This window comes from Sorghum bicolor, chromosome 3 (genome assembly GCF_000003195.3).
Source record: "Sorghum bicolor cultivar BTx623 chromosome 3, Sorghum_bicolor_NCBIv3, whole genome shotgun sequence".
NCBI lineage: Eukaryota > Viridiplantae > Streptophyta > Magnoliopsida > Poales > Poaceae > Sorghum > Sorghum bicolor.
In genome coordinates this window covers 73,660,683-73,679,867 of record NC_012872.2, presented here as the reverse complement: position 1 = coordinate 73,679,867, position 19,185 = coordinate 73,660,683, and the positions used below count along the sequence as shown (strand labels likewise).

Sequence of the window (19,185 nt, the reverse complement as noted above, 5' to 3'; positions counted from 1 at the left end):
GTTCCATTAGTCACCCAAGAGTAGCTAAAATAATTTTAGCTAGCTAAAATTTAGTTGGTGGAACCAAACAGGGCCGGCCTTAGTATATGTTAAAAAAAGAGGCTAATATAAAATAGTAATATAGGGTTTTCTCGTACGCTCGGAAAAAATGTCATCGATAATAAACTAATAATAAGTAAGTAAAACTAATTAGGCCTTGTTTAGTTCCAAAAAATTTTGTAAAATTTTTCAGATTCCCCGTCACATCAAATCTTTAGACGCATGCATTAAGTATTAAATATAGACGAAAATAAAAACTAATTGCACAGTTTGGTCGGAATTGACGAGACGAGCCTAGTTAGTCTATAATTGGACAATATTTGTCAAATACAAACGAAAGTGCTACTATTCCTATTTTGCAAAATTTTTTAGAACTAGGCCTTGTTTAGTTCCTTATAAATTTTTTTCAGATTCTCCGTCACATCGAATCTTTAGACGTATGCATGGAGTATCAAATATAGATGAAAATAAAAACTAATTGCACAGTTTGATCGGAATTGACGAGACGAATCTTTTGAGCCTAGTTAGTCTATAATTGGATAATATTTGTCAAATACAAACGAAAGGGATATTATTCATATTTTGCAAAATTTTTTGGAAGTAAACAATAAACAAGGCCTTTACTCTTCACTCAAATAAGTTTGTTGGGACAGCAGAGTACTCCAAACAACTACGAAAGCGAAATAATAATCCATAGTGTCTCGAGTTCCCAGTGGATCTGGGGATTGGGAGTTCTGGACTCAGCCCATCTAGTCTAGATAACGGGCGAGTCACGACGCCTCCAGGCCTAGAGTCCACGTCGCTTGGGCCTGGGGCCCTGGGAAAGGAGACTGGATCCTGAGGTGATCGTTCCTTCCTTCCTTCCTGAGGCAACAATATACTCTCCTAATAAAACCATCGTTATGGTATGATTTTTCTTCTCCCAGCTCTAAAACCAAGACATCTTACCATAGGACGGTTTCATTTTTTTCATTTTAAAAAAATCTGGTACATACCTACCGAGGTTTCAATCAATCAAACATAAAAATTATCCAAGTGCTTCCAAAAAAAATCCAAACAAGACCATATAGGAAGTGATAGTAGACTCAAATGAAGTATTTGATGCTCCTGAAAGTATCTAGAACCTTGAAAAAATAGCAAGGAAAATGGGAAAATAGCAAGGAGATTGTACAAGATTGCCAAAAATAATATGTAATTGACATATAAATGGATTTTTAAAACTTTTTCAAAATAATAAATATGAGATGCAACCAACAAGAACGCAACAAAAACATTGATACTTTTATAGTAAAAGTGAGATTACTTTCTTTTTGGACAAGGGGAGCATATGGCATGCCTGTGTTTCAAGAGCAAGTGCATTTAGTCTCAAGGAGTAACCTTTTGTTATATAGAATGGAATGGTATTCACACCTTTGCAAGTCATGGTTTTATTGCTAAATATTGAAGTACATAACAAAAACTTTTATTGCTAAAATATTATTGTACATAAACATCAAAATTACCTATAAGGCCTGAAAACAAAAATCATGAAAGGAAGACCATACAAGTAAGTGATTTAGTAAATATTAAAAAAACATGAAAGGAAGATGCAGTTAAGTCATTTTTCGTCAAAGTAAATATCACTTGGGTATTTAGTAAATATTATTGCTAAAATGGACGGAAGACCATATAAATAAGATATAAATATGGTAACACAAGAAAATGAAATATTTAAGGTGATTTTACAAATTACAAATATATATAATTACAAAATAACATAAACTACACATAACAAACTGTTTTGAGATGTCTGAAGTGTAACTATGTGTTCACCTTTTTTATGAGAATTAGACACCTCGTCATTAGAACTTCCTCCAGCCCTGTGGAAGAACATCAACTTGAGTACCCAAAAGTAAAATGGATCAAACCAGCGCACTAACATTCAAAACCTACACGAATTTGATTGTAGGAAAAGAGCCTGGAGTAGTATGGATATAAATATGAAGAAGACCGGAGAATTAAGCAACTGTTAGCTAAAGCCGCCAAGTCAGGAGATACCGAAGGCCATTTATTTACTATTAAATGTGAACAGAATTTCCTTTAATTAGAAAAAAGGAACCGGCTTCGACATTGACACAAGGAAGATAGTAGTACATGACAGTAATGGCATTTGCCAATAGGACAGAAAATGTATCAGCACAGGTGGAGAAGTAGTTGAGTGCATTGAAAACAGGAACTACAAATACCAGAAAATCTACAGAAGGAACAACACCCAACAGTCCCAGTAAACAAAACTCCTGTAAGTTATACTCATGTAAGTTATTTAGCACTAAACTGCCAGCCTCATTAAATCATGATGGGAGCAGGAAATTATAGGAGAGAGACATACCTCAGTTCACTAGAAGATTTTAAGAGTAGAGGAAATCTATTCTCATCCAGGCATATACAATGCCACCACTGATCAAGAACTGTAATCGATGGCCGGCAAAAGGTTCCTTCAGCACAGGAGGAAAGGTTCATGCCAAGAAAGTTCCCATCAAAATCAAAAAGTGGACCACCTTCGCAAACCTAAACAAAAGAAAAGAATTACAGGCCAGAGATACAAGAATAACATCAAATAAAATAAATTGAGATTGAACAAGAGTAACATAAGAAAAACATCATTTTATAGCCCGAGTTACACTTTACTGAATACTGAACAGCAACAGATTAAAATACTCATCATATTGTAATGCAAATGTACCTCAGTGGTTTTACAAGTGGACAGCATACGTGATAGGAAATCTCCGCTTGGATCAAAATTCAGTATCCCACGTTTGATGATTAATTGCCAGAGCTGTCACAGCCTAGAGCTACTGCATTAGTATGGGGTGGAAATGTTGTCCGGCTACGAAAAACTATGGGAGAAAGACCAGGGAAGTTCTCGACGTTGACAACAGCAATGTCACGGTCTAAATCATATCGTCCCAAAAACTCTGTGACAAGATTTTGTTCATGGCGCACTTCAATCTATAATGATAAAGCAAAAGTGTAAATAACGGTCACAATTATCATCTGTAAAAGAGAAAAAATAGCAAAGGGTGATCAGCAACACCAACCTTCAAGTTACCATGGTCTGTTCTTTTACCATTTAAAGCTTTAACCAAGCTTGATGAAGTCAGAAACCCTGAAACAGGTCCCCCAAGCTGTACAGGTATGCCCGAGCATGCAAACAACACCTTATTTTCTGCACAATATCGTGGTTTTAAACATTTATGATTAGTGATGTTTAAAAATGACTGTGAAGTAAGAGAGAAACATAATCACCATGGGACAGAGAAAGTGAGACAACACTTCTAGACAAATTTGATGCAACTTCTGGACTCAGCTCACTCAAGGCATCTTGATCTGATTCCATATCCAGGTTATGTAGTTAAAAAACGTGATACAACAACTGTGAATGTCAAATAGAGCTGTAAGAAATATGAGATAAAAAGGACAGGCAAACCTGAAATCAGTAACTCAGTTGTCTCTCCTTCATTGCGAATTCTTTTGTTCTTTGCTGACCTTCTTGAGAGATATGTCCTTTTATTCTTCTTTGAGCTTCCTGTAAGATCATCAATTCTTTTGTTCTTTGTTGAGCTTCTTGTGAGATAAGTTCTTTGATTATTCTTTGAGCTTCGTGTGAAATAAGTCCTTGTGAGATCACCACCAACCCTATTACTTCTTACCATCTTCTGAACACTGAAGCAGAAGGTTTTTTTAGAAAAGTGCAAAATGTGGGTCAAAACAGTAAAATGATGCAGTAAAAGTAACACAAAAATACTTATGTATCATGTCAATTCTGATGGCTCGTGGCCTATTATAGGCTTTCTTGTAAGCTCTAAACTCAACTTTTTGATACACACGACCTAATAAATAAGTAAAACTAAATTCCATTTACTCAATGAGTTTGTTGGGACAATATTCCAGACAACTACCAAAGCAAATCCATCACAAGGGGTTGTCTCAGTACCTTTTTCAGATCGGGCATACATACACAAACAAAATTTACAAACTTTGATAATTTTTGTAGGGGTCTCCAAAACTATTTAGCAGCATAAGCTCATTCTTAGTCCAACTATGTCATGGAGGACTAATCTGAGATACAATCAAGATGTTCCACCTGATCAATTTAAGTTTGTACTGTTGAGTACAACAGTATCAATGAACTTCAACTTTCTACATGTGTATTCTCCATGGCAGGGATGCAAGCGGGCATGTCCGCAAATAGGAAAATGGCCTATTTGCGGACTTGATGGCAAGCCCACTTGCATCTCTGTTCTGCCACAAGGAAAAAGAACCCCTCAAAACTTGATATGACTGAAGTGAGCTTGCTTAAGCCTTTATCGTTTCTTGTAAATTTTATTATGTGTGCAGTCAACTCTAGATCCATTTACTGCCTAACCACTCCTATATCATTGCCTATGTATTCATCATTGGCTAAAATGAAATAAACTTATGTCCAATTTTTAGCCGTAATTAATCAAATTTTGTACATGAGGCATGTACCGGTACAGGACACTGCTAATCTGCATTCGGCATTCCAAATTCTAATCCATCTTAATAACTCAAGTTTCTTCAGAAACCAATAATAACTCGTGTTCATATAATCTCGTCGCGTGCAAAAGGAAACAGAAATAGGATCCGGGAGCTAGCGTCTCCGTACCTTGTCAAGTGGACCGAGATCCCGCTGGTATAGCAGGATGCTGAGGAGGTGGGGGGAGACCGTCGCTGGTGCGGGAGATTTACAGAGGGATGGCGCCGAGCTTCACCTGCCACTGCCAGGGCCGACGGCGCCGGGGAAGGAGAAGGATCCGTCCGCGCTTAGAGCAACTCTAACCCACCTCTTAAACAAGTCCCTATTCTAAATCTAGGGACTTGATTCAAAAAAATCAACTTCAACCCACCTCTTACTTGGGCTCTCACCTACTTGTTTAGGAGGTGGGTTGGAGTTGGGTCTTAATTTGAGCTTCTACTTTTTTTATTATAGCATGTAAATAAAAATTTAAGGGCTTAATTTAGGGACTTGGGTTGGAGTTGCTCTTACTGTATGCGGGACAGGAGCGGACGCTGACACGCGGCTGCCTGGGGCAACACAAGGGAAGGGAAGAGACGGGCCCGCATGAACCAAGCGCAGGCCCCCTCTGTGGAATGGGCCAGCCCAGCCTAGGGATACAGTTCTCGGGTAGAGCTCAGCTGGGAATGGGATCTTACTCCTACACGGCAAATTTACTTCCATTCAATCTTGATTGATTATTCCCCGGCTGTTTTAAATTTCACCAAATAAAATCGCCGACGAACAATCGTTTCGTTCTTAGTTTTTTTGTTTGGTTTGTGGAATGAAATAAATTGATCTATCATCATCTCATTTTCTCACATGTTGCTCCCTCTATCTCAAATTGTAAGTCATTCGAAGAATCTTGAAGGGTAGAGCTCAGCTGGGAATGTGATATGTTGCTTAAGCCTCTGTTTAGATTGGAGATGAAAATTTTCTGGGTGTCACATCGGATGTGTCGGAAGGATGTCGAGAGGGGTTTTAGAAACTAATAAAAAAACAAATTATATAGCTCATCAGGAAACTACAAGACAAATCTATCAAGCATAATTAATCTATCATTAGCACATATGAGTTATTGTAGCACTTAAGGCTAATCATGGAGTAACTAGGCTTAAAAGATTCGTCTTACGTTTTTCAATCAAATTGTGTAATTAGTTTATTTTTTATGTACATTTAATGTTCCATGCATGTGTCCAAAGATTCGATGGGATGGACGAAAAAATTTTGGGTGGGCAACTAAACAGGGCCTAAAAAAAGGGAATGGGATCTTACTCCTACACGGCAAATTTACTTCCACTAGTATAGTGCCCGTGGCACGCCACGGTTTCATTCTAGGGTACACTTAAAAAAATAAACATCGATATTTTTTGATAGTTTAAGTTACATTAATTCTAGAAAATGCTAATGCATAACAAGGCACAATAAAATCATATCTCATATATTTCAGCTAATTTATTTGTTGAAGTAGAACTGGAGTTCTCTAAGGATATTATGTATACATTCATTTGCGTTGCTCTTCAAAATATTCACTATGAATTTCGTCCTCAGTGAATGTACATAGAAATTATATAAGCTTACAGTGTCGATAAACGTCGGTCTTTCAGCATTTCATGACTTCATGAAGTTGTATGCAAGGAAGCTGGCCAATTTCCTATAGAAGAGAGGAAGTGTTTGTTTGTTGTAGATAAAATCAAATGACTATAAGATAAAATAAATTTTTACCGATCCTTGCTTCTTGGAGTTCTGAAGTTCTGAAATCTTGTTCCAGTAGAGCGCTGTTGCTGCTTTGAAAACTGGCATTTCAGAAGTACTACAGGAAGCATGCAATGGTGTAGATTCTACACAAATTTCATCAAATCCAAACTAATAATATTAGGCATTGTTTAGATACACCCAAAAACCCAAAACTTTACAAGATTCCCCATCACATCGAATCTTGCGGCACATGCATATAACATTAAATATAGATAAAAAAGATAACTAATTACACAGTTTATCTGTAAATCACGAATCTAAAAAGTTTTTGCATCTAAACAAGGCCTTAGTTTCCCGATGGCACTGAGAAGCAGTACAACAAAGATCATTGTCTTTGTGATGGCAATCTGGAAGTACAACAAATAAAGATTATAAATTTCTAAGCTAGAATTGCCCAAGAAATAGGTACAGGGAGTCCTTTTCCATTCCATGACTTTCCTCTCTGAAGTTATAGCCGTAGAGTAGATTGTTTTATATTACTTTGAGCAACGAAGGAAGCGATGGGCGATCTGCACAAATCGACGTAAAGCAATCCAAACTCAGTGATCCTAATAATAATCTTTCAGATATGAGATATGTACCTAGTCGGCCACCTACTGATATCCACCGACCACCGGCCGCTGCGTCGTCGTGGCCAGGTACGAAGCATCCGCTCGGCGATGAGAGCGACGACAGCACTGACTTCGCTCCATGGAGGGACGCCATGACGGAGAGGACGCTCAGCAAGGAGTACAGAGACAGCGGACACCTCAGGCACACCTTCCCGCCGGCGGCAGCGCCAAAGTGCGAGGCCACGGCCGCCAGGCAGGACACCGGATGCGGCGTCGTGTGGTACTGTGGTAGATGGCATGGTGGACAGTGTCGCCGGAGGGTTGCTATAGCGCCTGCGGCGGCGGTCCTTTTGGGAGGGCGAGCCCGATGGGAACGGTATATGTGATTAGCGGCAACAATGCATGATTAGCGGCGGCAATACGTGATTAGTTAGCGGTGGCAGGTGTCTTTGGGTTTTCGTTGCGGGCAGGCGGGAAATGCTGAGGAGGTTGACACAAGCAATCTTAGCCTTTGGATTTGAGCGAGTAAGGAGAGATAATGCTCAAACTAAATCTATACAGTTTATTTTGAACATGTTGTGTTTCTGGGTACACTTTTCTTGGTGGATGGATGGAGAGAGGGCTCCTCAGCAGGGGACGTTTTTTTTTGTGTGGAGGTAGGAAAGAAAAACTCGGTGCATTATTAGGGTAGATAGATTCAATCTTGATTGATTATTCCCCGGCTGTTTTAAATTTCACCAAATAAAATCGCCGACGAACAATCGTTTCGTTCTTAGTTTTTTTTTGTTTGGTTTGTGGAATGAAATAAATTGATCTATCATCATCTCATTTCTCACATGTTGCCCCCTCTATCTAAGTCATTCCAGGAATCTTGGAGGGTCAAAGCATCTCAAATTTAACCAAATTTGGCGGATAGAAAGATTGGTGGACTGAAATTTTCACAATTATATATTAGAAAAAGATATAGATATAGATAAAAATATTTAGAAAAAAATGATATAAGTATATTTTTATGAAAGTATTTTTAAGACAAATCTATTCATATAATTTTCACATTTGCAAACTCAACAATTTAAAAGTTATTGATGATTTATATTCCTAATATTTAACCCAAACTTTATCCAAAATGACTTCTAAATCTTATACGGAGAGATTAATGTTTTTAAATTCTAAAATAAATTTGAAAAAATACGATAGATCAAGAATTTTTAAATTTAGGTGGATACATAAGAAACCTAACCAATGCATCTACGATGAGTTCACATCGAGCCTTGTTTTTTTAAACAGAGATATGTATTTGTTTTTAAAAATATTGTTGAAGGCACTAATTCTAGTATGATTATGACTGAGATCCGCGTGACATACACACAAAACTAAAAAAAATGCCCGGATAAAGAAGAGCTGGCTGCGCGGCTAGAAGAGGAAAACAAGAAGGGCTGGCTACACGGATGGAAGAGGAAAGCTGAAAACCAAGGCGACCCGGCCCACCCAACGCAGAAAAACGGCCCGAACCAAGGAGAATCCGCTGCGGCGCTGCCAATCCTACTCCAATTTCAAGTGAATTGGTCAAAATCAAATCAATTTATAATTATAAGTTGGATGAAAATCTAAGGTGAACTGAAATTTTGCCTCTTTATTATTAGGTATAGATATATGATAAAAATATATCTATTAGAAAGTGACATATGCATATTTTTATGAAAATATTTTTTTAAGACAATATTCATATAGTTTTCACATTTCCAAACTCAACAAATTAAAAGTTATTCATGATTTATATTCCCAATATCTAAGAGCCTTGTTCAAAACGACTTAAATTACCAATATAAAGGGAGTATACTTCTATCTGGGCCCACCAATATCTATGCTTCACTGCCAGCTTGGTGTTTACACGAAAGCCAAACTCTCTCTTCTCTCTCCTTCCTTCTCTCTTCTACATGAGCAAAAATATTTACTTGGCTATAGCCTATAAGCCAATTGGTTTACTTGCTCTTATGAATAGCCATGTGCCCATGCCACGTCAATATTTGAATGGTACTCCACAAATGATTCTAGACAAATGGCCTCATCATTAAATTATGCATGACAGACCTAAATGTTTGATTATGAATAGAGCAAGTATAGTTACACAACTAACACCACTCCTATACTAAAAAGTAAGTAATGGTTTACGAGACAAAGCACAGTACCCTATCATAACTTAAGAAACCGGGCACAACCCAGACAGGTCATCAGATAAGCTATTAAGAAAGCCATTCAATGTCGTCACTCCGTTCACCCGGCATGCTCGTTGCAGCTACTGCTGAAGCTGTGGCTCAGTAGCTCACCGGAGCTATGGTTCTGTGGAGCGATTGGCCCAACAATTGGTTCGTACTTTGTATACATGTCTTCTCAGTTTATCAGGGCGACACCAATATGGCTTGGGCACGTCCCAACTGTCATTCAACAATATGGCCACGATGTGTAATGTCATCCACAAACTCATAAAAAAAATGAACTTATGTAATGATTTGATGCATTAGAATACCTATTAAACTTGTCACTGATATCTCCAGCAATAGTCCAGTCATCAAGCTTACGAGATGCATAACCATCATAGCCAGCTTCAGTAACAGTCCTATTAAACACACCAAGGAATATACTTAATTGATCAGTATGTTTTAGTGCTTTACTGAACCTGCTTCAACAATTTCTTTCAGATTGATCACACAACTGCAAGCTTGAAACCTAAATACATTGTATGATACACATGAATACCCAGAAAGAAATAGACATACTTTTTTTCTCAAAATATCCCAGGACATGAAGAATCTCAGGCCATGATAGGAACGGATTTCCTCTGTTGCCGTAGAAGTTCATGCCAACAAATTTCCCATCAAAATCAAGAAGGGGTCCTCCAATACCAGCCTAACCAGGTGACATGGAGACATGGAGAAGTTGTTGTTTGGTAATCTCAAACAGATATGGTAATTAAGTCACACAGCCCAATGCAACCATGACCTTCAATCATGCAATAATAGGAGAGGAAACAACAAGCATACCTTAGTGATTATACAGTTAGAGTGTTCAAGATATCCACAATCATGGGTGCCCACCAAGCACACCTCTCTCCCTCTTGAAGCCATTAATTCACCAGATTCGAAGATACGGCCTACAGCTACTACATCACATATTTCTCGGCCCCGATGTTGAATTTTTACTGGTTGGCTAGGACAGTAACCATTGACATTGACTAAAGCAATATTGTAATGTAAATTATAATGTTGCAATATCCCATCTACACGGTCCTTGCTTGGAAGCACCACTTCAATCTGAAAATGACACAATAATTAAGACTTAGTTGTTTATTAACACTTTAACAGAACAGGGGTCAGATGTTGATAACTAGAAACACCAACCCTCAAGTTTTTAACAATATCGTATTCAAAAAAAGTATCTCTAATCAAGCTCGCTGCAGTCAGAATAGTGGTACAGCCATTCCATTCAATAAAACAACCTGTGCAAGCAAAAAACCTTTTTTTCCCTGCATGAGATGATTGACCATTATTAGTTCTGATCAGGTACAAATATGAGATAGTAACAGCACAATATTATAAATCACCATTGAATGAAGCAAGTGCAACGATATTTTCTTGTATGTTAGTGGCAGCCATTCCCCTAAGTTCACTCCAGACACCTTTATCATATATGTCGCCAAATGGTTCTTCAAAAGTATAGGCCAAAACAATGCCATCTGGTTGAAGATACAAGGCACAATACTTGTAAGTGGGCAAAGCTGTAAACATCTGCATAAAAGGCATAGTACTTACTGCAGACTCACCAGGTAACATTGATTTTGGAGGCTCAGGATAGCCCAGGGATTCCAGACCCTCAAGTTCATCTTTGTTAAGCGCATCCCTATATACTGGTGCAACAACACAAAATAGGTCAAGTGATTAGCACTAATATCTGCTAATATTGGGTGTGATAAGTAAATTCACATAAAGTTCTAAAATTACATGCATAACATTAGAGCACACAAGCAACATACGATGACAGCCTGAGTTGACAAGTCAAGTGATTCTGCTTGAATATATCCATGATTAGAGTAAACTTTTTAACTGGTTAGCACTAAATCAATTAAGTACTCCCTCCATTCCAAATTATAAGATATATAGCTTTTACTATGTACTTAGATATACACTATATCTAGATGCATAGTGAAAACAATGTATCTAGAAAAGCCAAAACATCTTATAATTTGCAAGCCAAGCTCATCAATAGGTCCCAGAAGAAAAATGAAAAAGGTACTTAAGGCGATTTTACAAATACATATCATTACAAACGAACATAAACTACACAAAACAAACTATTTTTTGAAGTGTCACTATGTGTTCACCTTTATGATAATTAGACACCTCATCACTGGAACTTCCTCGAACCCTGTGGAAGAAGAACAACTTGAGTTCACAAAAGTAAAATGGATCAAACCAGCATATTAACATTCAAACCTACTCGAATATGATTGTATGAAAAGAGCCTGGAGTAGTATGGCTATAAATATTTCAAGAAGACAAGAAAGAATTGAACAATTGTTTGATAAAGCCACCAAGTCAGGAGTGCATTAAATGTGGACATAATTTCCTCTAATTAGAAAAAAGCACTAGCTTCAACATTGACACAAGGAAGATAGTAGTATGCGACAGCAATAGCATGTGCCAATAGGACAGAAAATGTATCAGTATAGGTGGAAAAGTTATTATTAACGAATGCATCGAAAACAGGAACTAAAATACCAGAAAATCTACAGAAGGAACAACACCCAGTGATCCCAGTAAACAACTCCTATAAGTTATTTAGCACTAAACTGCCAGCCTCATTAAATCATGTGGGTAGCGGGAAACTTAAAAGTAGAGAAATACCTCACTTCCTTAGAAGAATTTAAGAGTAGAGGAAATCTAATATCTCCCAGACACATACAATGCCACCACTGATCAAGAACTGTAATTGATGGCAGGCAAAAGGTTCCTTCTGCACAGGAGGAAAGGTTCATGCCAAGAAAGCCCCCATCAAAATCAAAAAGTGGACCACCTTCACAAACCTAAAGAAAAGAAAAGAATTACAGGCCAGAGGTACAAGAGTGAAATGGAATAAAATAAATTGAAATCAAACAAGAGTAACATAGGAAAACATCATTTTATCGCCCAAGAGATACACTCTACTGAATACAGAAACAGATTAAAATACTGCTGATATTGACATATTGTAACGCAAATGTACCTCAGTGATTTTACAAGTGGATAGCATACGTGATAGGAAATCTCCGCTTGGATCAAAATTCAGTATCCCACTTTTGGTGATTAACTTGCCATCGCTGCCACAGCCTAGAGCTACTGCATTAGTATGGGGTGGAAATGATGTACGACTCCGGAAAACTATGGGAGAAAGACCAGGGAAGTTCTTGACGTTGACAACAGCAATGTCACGATCTAAATCATATTGTCCCAAAAACCCTGTGACAAGGTTGTGTTCATGGCGCACTTCAATCTATAAAGATAAAGCAACGTGTAAACAATGGTCACAGTTATCTCATGTAAAAGAGAAAAAATACTAAAGGGCGATCAGCAGCACCAACCTTCAAGTTACCATGGTCTGTTCTTTTATCATTGAAAGCTTTAACCAAACTTGCTGAAGTCAGAAACCCTGAAACAGGCCCCCCAAGCTGTACAGGTATGCCCGAGCATGCAAACAACACCTTGTTTTCTGCACAATATCTTAATTTTAACCAATTATAATTGCCAGTGTTTAAAAATGTCTGGGAAGTAAGAAAACAATAGCACACAGTCACCATGGGACAGAGAAAGTGAGACAACGCTTCTAGACAAATTTGATGCAACTTCCGGACTCAGCTCACTCAAGACATCTTGATCTGATTCCATATCCAGGTCATGTAGTTAAAGAAACATGATACAACTGTGAGTGTCAGATAGAGCTGTAAGAAACATGAGCATAAATAAGGAAGGACAAGCAGACCTGAAATCAGTAACTCAGTTGTCTCTCCTTCTTTGCAAATTCTTTTGTTCTTTGCTGGCCTTCTTGAGAGAGAAGTCCTTTTATTCTTCTTTGAGCTTCCTGTAAGATCATCCATTCTTTTGTTCTTTGATGAGCTTCTTGTGAGATAAGTACTTTGATTCTTCTTCTTGTAAAATAAGTTATTGTGAGATGACCACCGACCCTATTACTTCTAACCGTCTTCCAAACACTGAAGCAGAAGTTTTTTTTTTAAGAGAAGCGCAAAATGTGGGTCAAAACAGTACAATGATGCAGTGCAATGTGGATCAAAACACTCCTATATGTATTCATCATTGGCTAAGATGAGATAAACTTATGTCCAATTTTTAGCCGTAATAATCAATCAAAATTTGTACATGGAGCATAGTATGTACCAGTAGAGGACACTGCTAATGTGCATTCAGCATTATATTAATCTCGTCGCGTGCAACAGGAAATAGAAAATAGGATCCAGGTGGTAGGGCCTCCGTTCCGTACCTTGTCAAGGGAACCGAGATGCCGCTGGTATAGCAGAATGCTGAGGGAGAGGGAGAGGGAGAGGGAGAGCGTCGCCGGTGTGGGAGATGGGCAGAGGCCAGAGCCAGAGGGAGGGGAGGGGAGGGGAGGGGAGGGGAGGATCATGGCCGCCAGGGAGGGCGCCGAGCTTCCTTGTCAGGGCCGCCGGGGACGACGACAGCCGACTAGCTGGGCCTAGAAGGTCCACGTCAGCCCATTGCGCTCCGCCTGGGCTGGACATCCCTGGACTGGACCTGGAAGGACTGGGCTACCGCCGTTCGATTCACTCCACCCGCATCCGCTCTGTCTCTGTGTTCCCCTCTCTCTCTCTGCTTGACGACTGGGTGGGCTACCGCCGCCGCCGCCCCTGCAGCCCTACCTGTCTCTTCGCCGGCGACGAACACTCACTAGGTATTCCCACCCCTTCTACTCCCTGCCTGCTGTGCGAAATCGAGCGCCCAAACCCTAACTTAAAGCTATTTGGCTACTATTTTATTTATGCTTTGCTTACTTCCAACTTTTTGCAAAAATCATCAGGTCCGCCCTGGCTGCAGCAGCTAGCAGCAGGAGGAGAAGGAGGACACCATGAAGCTTGACGTGAACGCCCTTCGCTACCTCTCCAAGGACGACTTCCGCGTCCTCACCGCCGTCGAGATGGGCATGCGCAACGTAAGATTCCCCAATACCCTGCACCGACCTCGCATCCTGTTACATGTTAAATCAATCGCCGGTTTCCGCGACTTAAGGGTGTGTTTTTTTTTTTGGACTTGTCACAGCACGAGATTGTTCCAGCAGAACTTGTCGACAGGATCGCCGGACTCAAGTAAGATTTCCTTTTGCTTGTGGTTGCTAGTTTTTTTTAGATGTTAACTGGTAGTATGTTTGCTGTGATATCGAAATCATTGTTTTGGGATGTAATTGCAATTTTAGCATGTTGATGATCAGAGGTGGTACTGCTGGTATTTGGACCTTGTGCAGTATGCAATTTCTTTAGTTCTGGTTTGCTATTCTACCTTGTGGTGCATAAAGTAGCATAAACTCTCCATCTTTTTGCCTATCCTTTCAGTAGGCCAAAACAAAGATATGTTTTGTATAAACATCAATATGCTGAAAACAATTAGTCTGAAAACATGGAGGCTTGCTGCAGCTAATGTTAGTCTTAATGATGTTTATTTTTTGGTCTAACCACTTAAAACAAATGTCAAATGAAGTTATTGTTTGCTGAGCGGAAAGCATCTGTACTCTATCTCAGTGGAATATGTTCTTATGCTTTATGAGTTTAGGCATGGAGGTACATACAAAGTGCTGAGGAATCTTTTGAAGAACAAGCTAGTGCATCATGATGCCACTAAATGTGAGTTGTTGACAGTTAATCATGATTATAGAATGTTGGGTTGCTAGCGCAGTAGCACTTAGCTTCAAGTCTTTATTGCTTTATTGGTTTTGTTCCATACAGACGACGGATATCGGCTCACCTATCTAGGATATGACTTCCTTGCCATCAAGACTTTGGTTAATCGAGGAGTTTTTGCTTCAGTTGGCCGTCAGATCGGTGTTGGAAAGGAGTCTGGTATGTTGTGTTCATAGTGTGCGTTCTTTTGTTTTATAAGTAATGTGGCAAAGGCACATGAAGTTGTTTCTAATATCTCTGTGATATGCAGATATATTTGAGGTTGCCACAGAGGATGGCACAATACTCGCCATGAAGCTTCATAGGTTGGGCAGGACATCTTTTAGGGCTGTGAAATCTAAACGTGACTATCTAAGGCACCGAAGGAGCTTTAATTGGCTATACCTCTCACGACTTGCAGCCTTGAAGGAATTTGCCTTTATGAAGGTCTTTTTTTCTCTTATTCTATTTATTTTAAGTATATCTGATCTATGTGCTCTTTTTCATTTTCCTTTTTGTTTGGTTGATCCTTGACTGCTTATATCTCCAGGCTTTAGGGGACCATGGTTTCCCTGTTCCAACTGCTGTGGATTGCAATCGGCACTGTGTGATCATGTCACTTGTGCAGGGATATCCTCTGTAAGCATATATCTGTCAACTGTGGATTCATATTAGTTGAATAGTATGTTCTGTCAGGCAGATCCTGATACAAGTTGCTTTATGCTCTGTAGTGTTCAAGTGAAAGAGTTACAAAATCCAGATGATGTTTTTGACACAATTCTTGGTCTTATAGTTCGTTTAGCAGAGCATGGACTGATACATTGTGACTTTAATGAGTTCAATATCATGGTATCTCTTCCTTTTCCTTTCCTTGTTTGTGTTGATTTATAAGTTTTAAATCCTTTGTAGAAGTAAAACTTATCTGGATAAGATACTATGGAACAAGACCTTTTTGTGGCAAACACATGAGCTGGATCCATTTTCGAATAATTTCTAGTTGCAGCTTGCCAGCACTTAGTTTTTTGATATAGTAATATAATGATACTACATATGAAAATATTTTTTATATGTTGGTGTATAGTTAAATTCACTGATACCAATGTCATGCAGATTGATGATGATGAAAAAATTACGGTTATTGACTTTCCTCAGATGGTGTCTGTTTCTCATCGTAATGCCCAAATGTATGTAGCTTACTCATCAGATAAGTAATGTGGCAGTGTCTTGTATTTTTTTTTAATGAATGAATTTTGCCTTTGCAGGTTTTTTGACCGAGACATTGAGTGTATCTACAAGTTCTTTAACAAAAGGTTAGTATATGCAAGAAAGCTTCAAATCATCCTAATTCGGTAGAATCTTTTTCTTATTGGGATTTCTTTTGTTCCTGTTAGGTTCAATCTGACGTCAGAGAAAAATGAAGAACAACCTGGATCTGAAAGTGATGATGAAGGAAATAGCAGGCCTTCCTTTTTGTCCGTGAAAAAGGCTGCTGGTTCCTTGGACAAGGAACTAGCTGCCAGTGGATTTACCAGGAAAGAGCAAGTGGAGATGGAGAAGGTATGTCAGATGTTTCTGCAAATTTGTTATTCATGCAATCATGCATACGTTTGTAGATTGTTTTCCAGCCTCTGATACTGTTTTTTTTTTTTGGCAAACTTTCATACAGTTCATTGAGGAAGATGCTGGACATGATTCCAGCTCCGATGATGATGACGACGATGACGAGGTCAGTGATGCTGTGCCTTTGGTTTCCTTGAAGATAGACCAGCAGGTACGTCTGCCTAGCAAGGTAATTTGGTAAATATGTGCAGACTGTACCGTAAGTCAGGCTAGTCTCTAGTTAGAAGTCACTGTATTGAAGTGTATTTTGGCTGTGTCTCTCAGGATGGTTCTGATGAGCCTGATTCTAATCTTGCCTCAAGGGATTCAGATGTGCCTGGAACTTTTTCTGAAGAGGTTAGTCATCTATCCATCAGCATCAGACTGAATAAGCAAACTTTTGATGCCACCATTTTCCTTACATTTTGTTTTCACTGCACAGCATGGAACAAGTTGTTGCGGTGAGAACGGATTGGAAAGTACTCCCTCAGGTGACAATGGAGAGGCTCTTCTATCTGGGTCCCAGGAAGATGACGATAATGATGATGACTCGGCAGAGGATGCTGATGAAGAAGAAGATGCTGAGCTCACGAAACAATTGAACAAGCAAAGGAAAAAGGCAATAGCAGCTGCCCATGGGGGTGGGAGAAGGCTAGTTTCATCCAGGAACACCTACAAGGACAAGGGTAAGGGCACCATGAACTCCAAGATCCAGAGGCAGGCGTGCAAGTGGTGATGGCTGAATGTCTGCAGTGCCTCTTGCGGCAGTGCTTGCTAAAATAGATGAAGTGTAGGATTATGTATGACTGTAGAACCGAGGGACCGACCACTGATCAATTCCGGCTTTATTTTTTTATTTTGTTGTATACCTTTTGTACACGGTTCTTATGTTTGGCAACTGAATATCTGAGAATACATGTTTGGCAGCTGGCTATTTCCTTGCTTCAGCATCGTCTGTTTCTTTTTCATGTTCTTTTTTCCTTCTTCGTAGCCTCAGATAAACTTAACTTGGAACGGCGGGAATGTTAATATATTTTTTCTAAAACATAAGTTAGAGAAGTTTGATTTAGGACAAATTTCACGTGAAAGTGTATAATTTGGAACAGAGTGAATATGCTGTAATGACCACATATAGTTTTAGATGTGCTCAATCACCAGAGGCATGAAATGTGTTTGGTATTTCTGTTTCCCTTATTGTTGGCCACGGCTATCATTCTGATGGATTGACATGCTTATCAATGACTTCGGATTCACAAACGGTTGTTAGCGGCTCCAAGGACAGTTCTGTGCACATTGTGAATGTAAACTCGGGCCAGGTAGGTGTAGCTCATATTTCAACCACGTCAAGGACAGTTCTGTGCAGGTGAACTTTCAAGTTGATATATATCATGAACGTCATTCAACTTGCCGTAGCTTAATTCGAGATTCTGGGATAAGTAACCTGCGCGTAACCGTGTTCCTTATTACCTCTGGATCATTATCAGAGGGTGGAGAAAAAATATTAACATTGGCAGCAGGCTGCAATTAAACTTCTCCATTACCAAATGTTCCTGCGGTGACAAAAAGCAGAAAGGGTTCAAAAGCATTTCCAAAATATAGTTCAGGCACTCTACAACCGATGGATGTCACAGGCCTGCTGACATGTCAGCTCAACTCCCCCACAGGAAACAGTCAGTGACACGGCCCTGTTTAGATTGAGGATAAAATTTTTTTGGGTGTCACATCGGATGTGTCGGAAGGATGTCGGAAAGGATTTTTAGAAACTAATAAAAAAACAAATTACATAGCTCGTCAGGAAACTGCAAGACAAATCTATTAAGTATAATTAATCTATCATTAGCACATATGGGTTACTGTAGCACTTAAGGCTAATCATGGAGTAACTAGCCTTAAAAGATTCGTCTCGCGATTTTCAACCAAACTGTGTAATTAGTTTATTTTTTTATCTATATTTAATGTTTCATACATGTGTCCAAAGATTGGATGGGATGGATGAAAAATTTTTGGGCGAGTAACTAAACAGGGCCAATCTAAGGCCTTGTTTAGTTCACCCCGAAATTCAAAAACTTTTTAAGATTCCCCATCACATCAAATCTTGTGCCATATACATAAAGCACTAAATATAGAAGAAAATAAAAACTAATTACACAGTTTGTCTGTAATTTATGAGACGAATCTTTTAAGCCTAATTAATTTATGATTGGATAATATTTACCACAAACAAACGAAAATGCTACAGTACCAAAATCCGAAATCTTTTCGGAACTAAACAAGGCCTAAATCTAGAACTTTAGTCGCTTCTGGGCTTTGTGGCTAGGACTTGCAGTCCGGATCCGACGGAGCTGCGCGTCGTGAGCCTGTTTGTTTGAGTTTATCTGACGAATCTTTCAGACATTTATTTTTCTCTTACAACAATCGACAAACAATACTCTTTTAGTCATGGATTATGAAATTTAGCTTCCTCAAAAAAAAATGAAAATGAAATTTAGCTATTAGCAACCCATCTCGATCCTGTCAACGCGATTGTTTAGGCTAGTGGCATGGGGACTTAGTCTTTCTGTTGTAACAGCTTCCCCTGTACCCGATCATCTCTCCCACCACGTCTCAATTGTAGGATCGGCCGTTAGTGGGAGTGCCCGGCCTGTATATGTACACAGCCTTCACTGAATGTAAAGTGTGCGGTGATTATCTGTCGACGAAAGCTGGTCGGCAGTCTACCTTGGAGTATACCCACGGTAGTAGTTTAT

The 19,185-nt window shown here is 39.1% G+C and overlaps 2 protein-coding genes and 1 long non-coding RNA gene across 6 annotated transcripts; 1 reads left to right on the top strand and 2 right to left on the bottom strand.

The window, feature by feature from the left end:
• LOC8077397 lies at window positions 590-4,981 on the bottom strand. Of its 2 annotated transcripts, none has more exons than XR_002451041.1 (7): window positions 4,706-4,973; window positions 3,506-3,741; window positions 3,325-3,405; window positions 3,117-3,244; window positions 2,762-3,027; window positions 2,408-2,586; window positions 590-1,898 (listed from the first exon to the last, which is right to left on the bottom strand). It is a non-coding gene; the product is annotated as an uncharacterized LOC8077397 (long non-coding RNA). The 2 variants fall into 2 exon arrangements; XR_002451042.1 differs by lacking the exon at window positions 590-1,898 and adding an exon at window positions 1,910-2,315 and having other exon boundaries at window positions 4,706-4,981.
• LOC8074102 lies at window positions 8,928-13,699 on the bottom strand. 2 transcript variants are annotated; one of them, XM_021457683.1, is made up of 14 exons: window positions 13,432-13,699; window positions 12,916-13,078; window positions 12,731-12,811; window positions 12,518-12,645; window positions 12,163-12,429; window positions 11,805-11,983; window positions 11,282-11,325; window positions 10,724-10,807; window positions 10,505-10,636; window positions 10,302-10,426; window positions 9,945-10,214; window positions 9,681-9,810; window positions 9,431-9,520; window positions 8,928-9,338 (listed from the first exon to the last, which is right to left on the bottom strand). In XM_021457683.1, the coding sequence occupies exons 1-14, from the start codon at window positions 13,573-13,575 to the stop codon at window positions 9,295-9,297; spliced, it is 1,881 nt and encodes a 626-aa protein (XP_021313358.1). In that variant the 5' UTR covers window positions 13,576-13,699; the 3' UTR covers window positions 8,928-9,294. The 2 variants fall into 2 exon arrangements, with proteins under 2 accessions (XP_021313358.1, XP_021313359.1); XM_021457684.1 differs by having other exon boundaries at window positions 12,916-13,144; window positions 13,432-13,571.
• On the top strand, window positions 13,724-17,385 carry LOC8077396 (serine/threonine-protein kinase rio2). 2 transcript variants are annotated; one of them, XM_021457685.1, is made up of 14 exons: window positions 13,724-13,860; window positions 13,987-14,118; window positions 14,226-14,272; window positions 14,733-14,803; window positions 14,906-15,019; window positions 15,111-15,286; window positions 15,390-15,478; window positions 15,571-15,688; window positions 15,950-16,023; window positions 16,102-16,149; window positions 16,231-16,396; window positions 16,506-16,628; window positions 16,724-16,795; window positions 16,881-17,385. In XM_021457685.1, the coding sequence occupies exons 2-14, from the start codon at window positions 14,035-14,037 to the stop codon at window positions 17,172-17,174; spliced, it is 1,476 nt and encodes a 491-aa protein (XP_021313360.1). In that variant the 5' UTR covers window positions 13,724-13,860; window positions 13,987-14,034; the 3' UTR covers window positions 17,175-17,385. The 2 variants fall into 2 exon arrangements, with proteins under 2 accessions (XP_021313360.1, XP_002459142.1); XM_002459097.2 differs by having other exon boundaries at window positions 13,725-13,860; window positions 16,506-16,610.

Excerpts from the sequence above, each read along its gene's own strand:
- LOC8074102 (XM_021457683.1), bottom strand. The coding sequence starts at position 13,575 with ATGATCCTCCCCTCCCCTCCCCTCCCCTCCCCTCCCTCTGGCTCTGGC. Across the intron at positions 13,079-13,431 it reads ATCTCGGTTCCCTTGACAAG|AAGAATCAAAGTACTTATCT; the intron begins GTACGGAACGGA and ends TTTTACAAGAAG. Across the intron at positions 10,637-10,723 it reads TCCAAAATCAATGTTACCTG|ATGGCATTGTTTTGGCCTAT; the intron begins GTGAGTCTGCAG and ends ATCTTCAACCAG.
- LOC8077396 (XM_021457685.1), top strand. The coding sequence starts at position 14,035 with ATGAAGCTTGACGTGAACGCCCTTCGCTACCTCTCCAAGGACGACTTC. Across the intron at positions 16,397-16,505 it reads AGCAAGTGGAGATGGAGAAG|TTCATTGAGGAAGATGCTGG; the intron begins GTATGTCAGATG and ends ACTTTCATACAG. Across the intron at positions 16,796-16,880 it reads CTGGAACTTTTTCTGAAGAG|CATGGAACAAGTTGTTGCGG; the intron begins GTTAGTCATCTA and ends TTCACTGCACAG.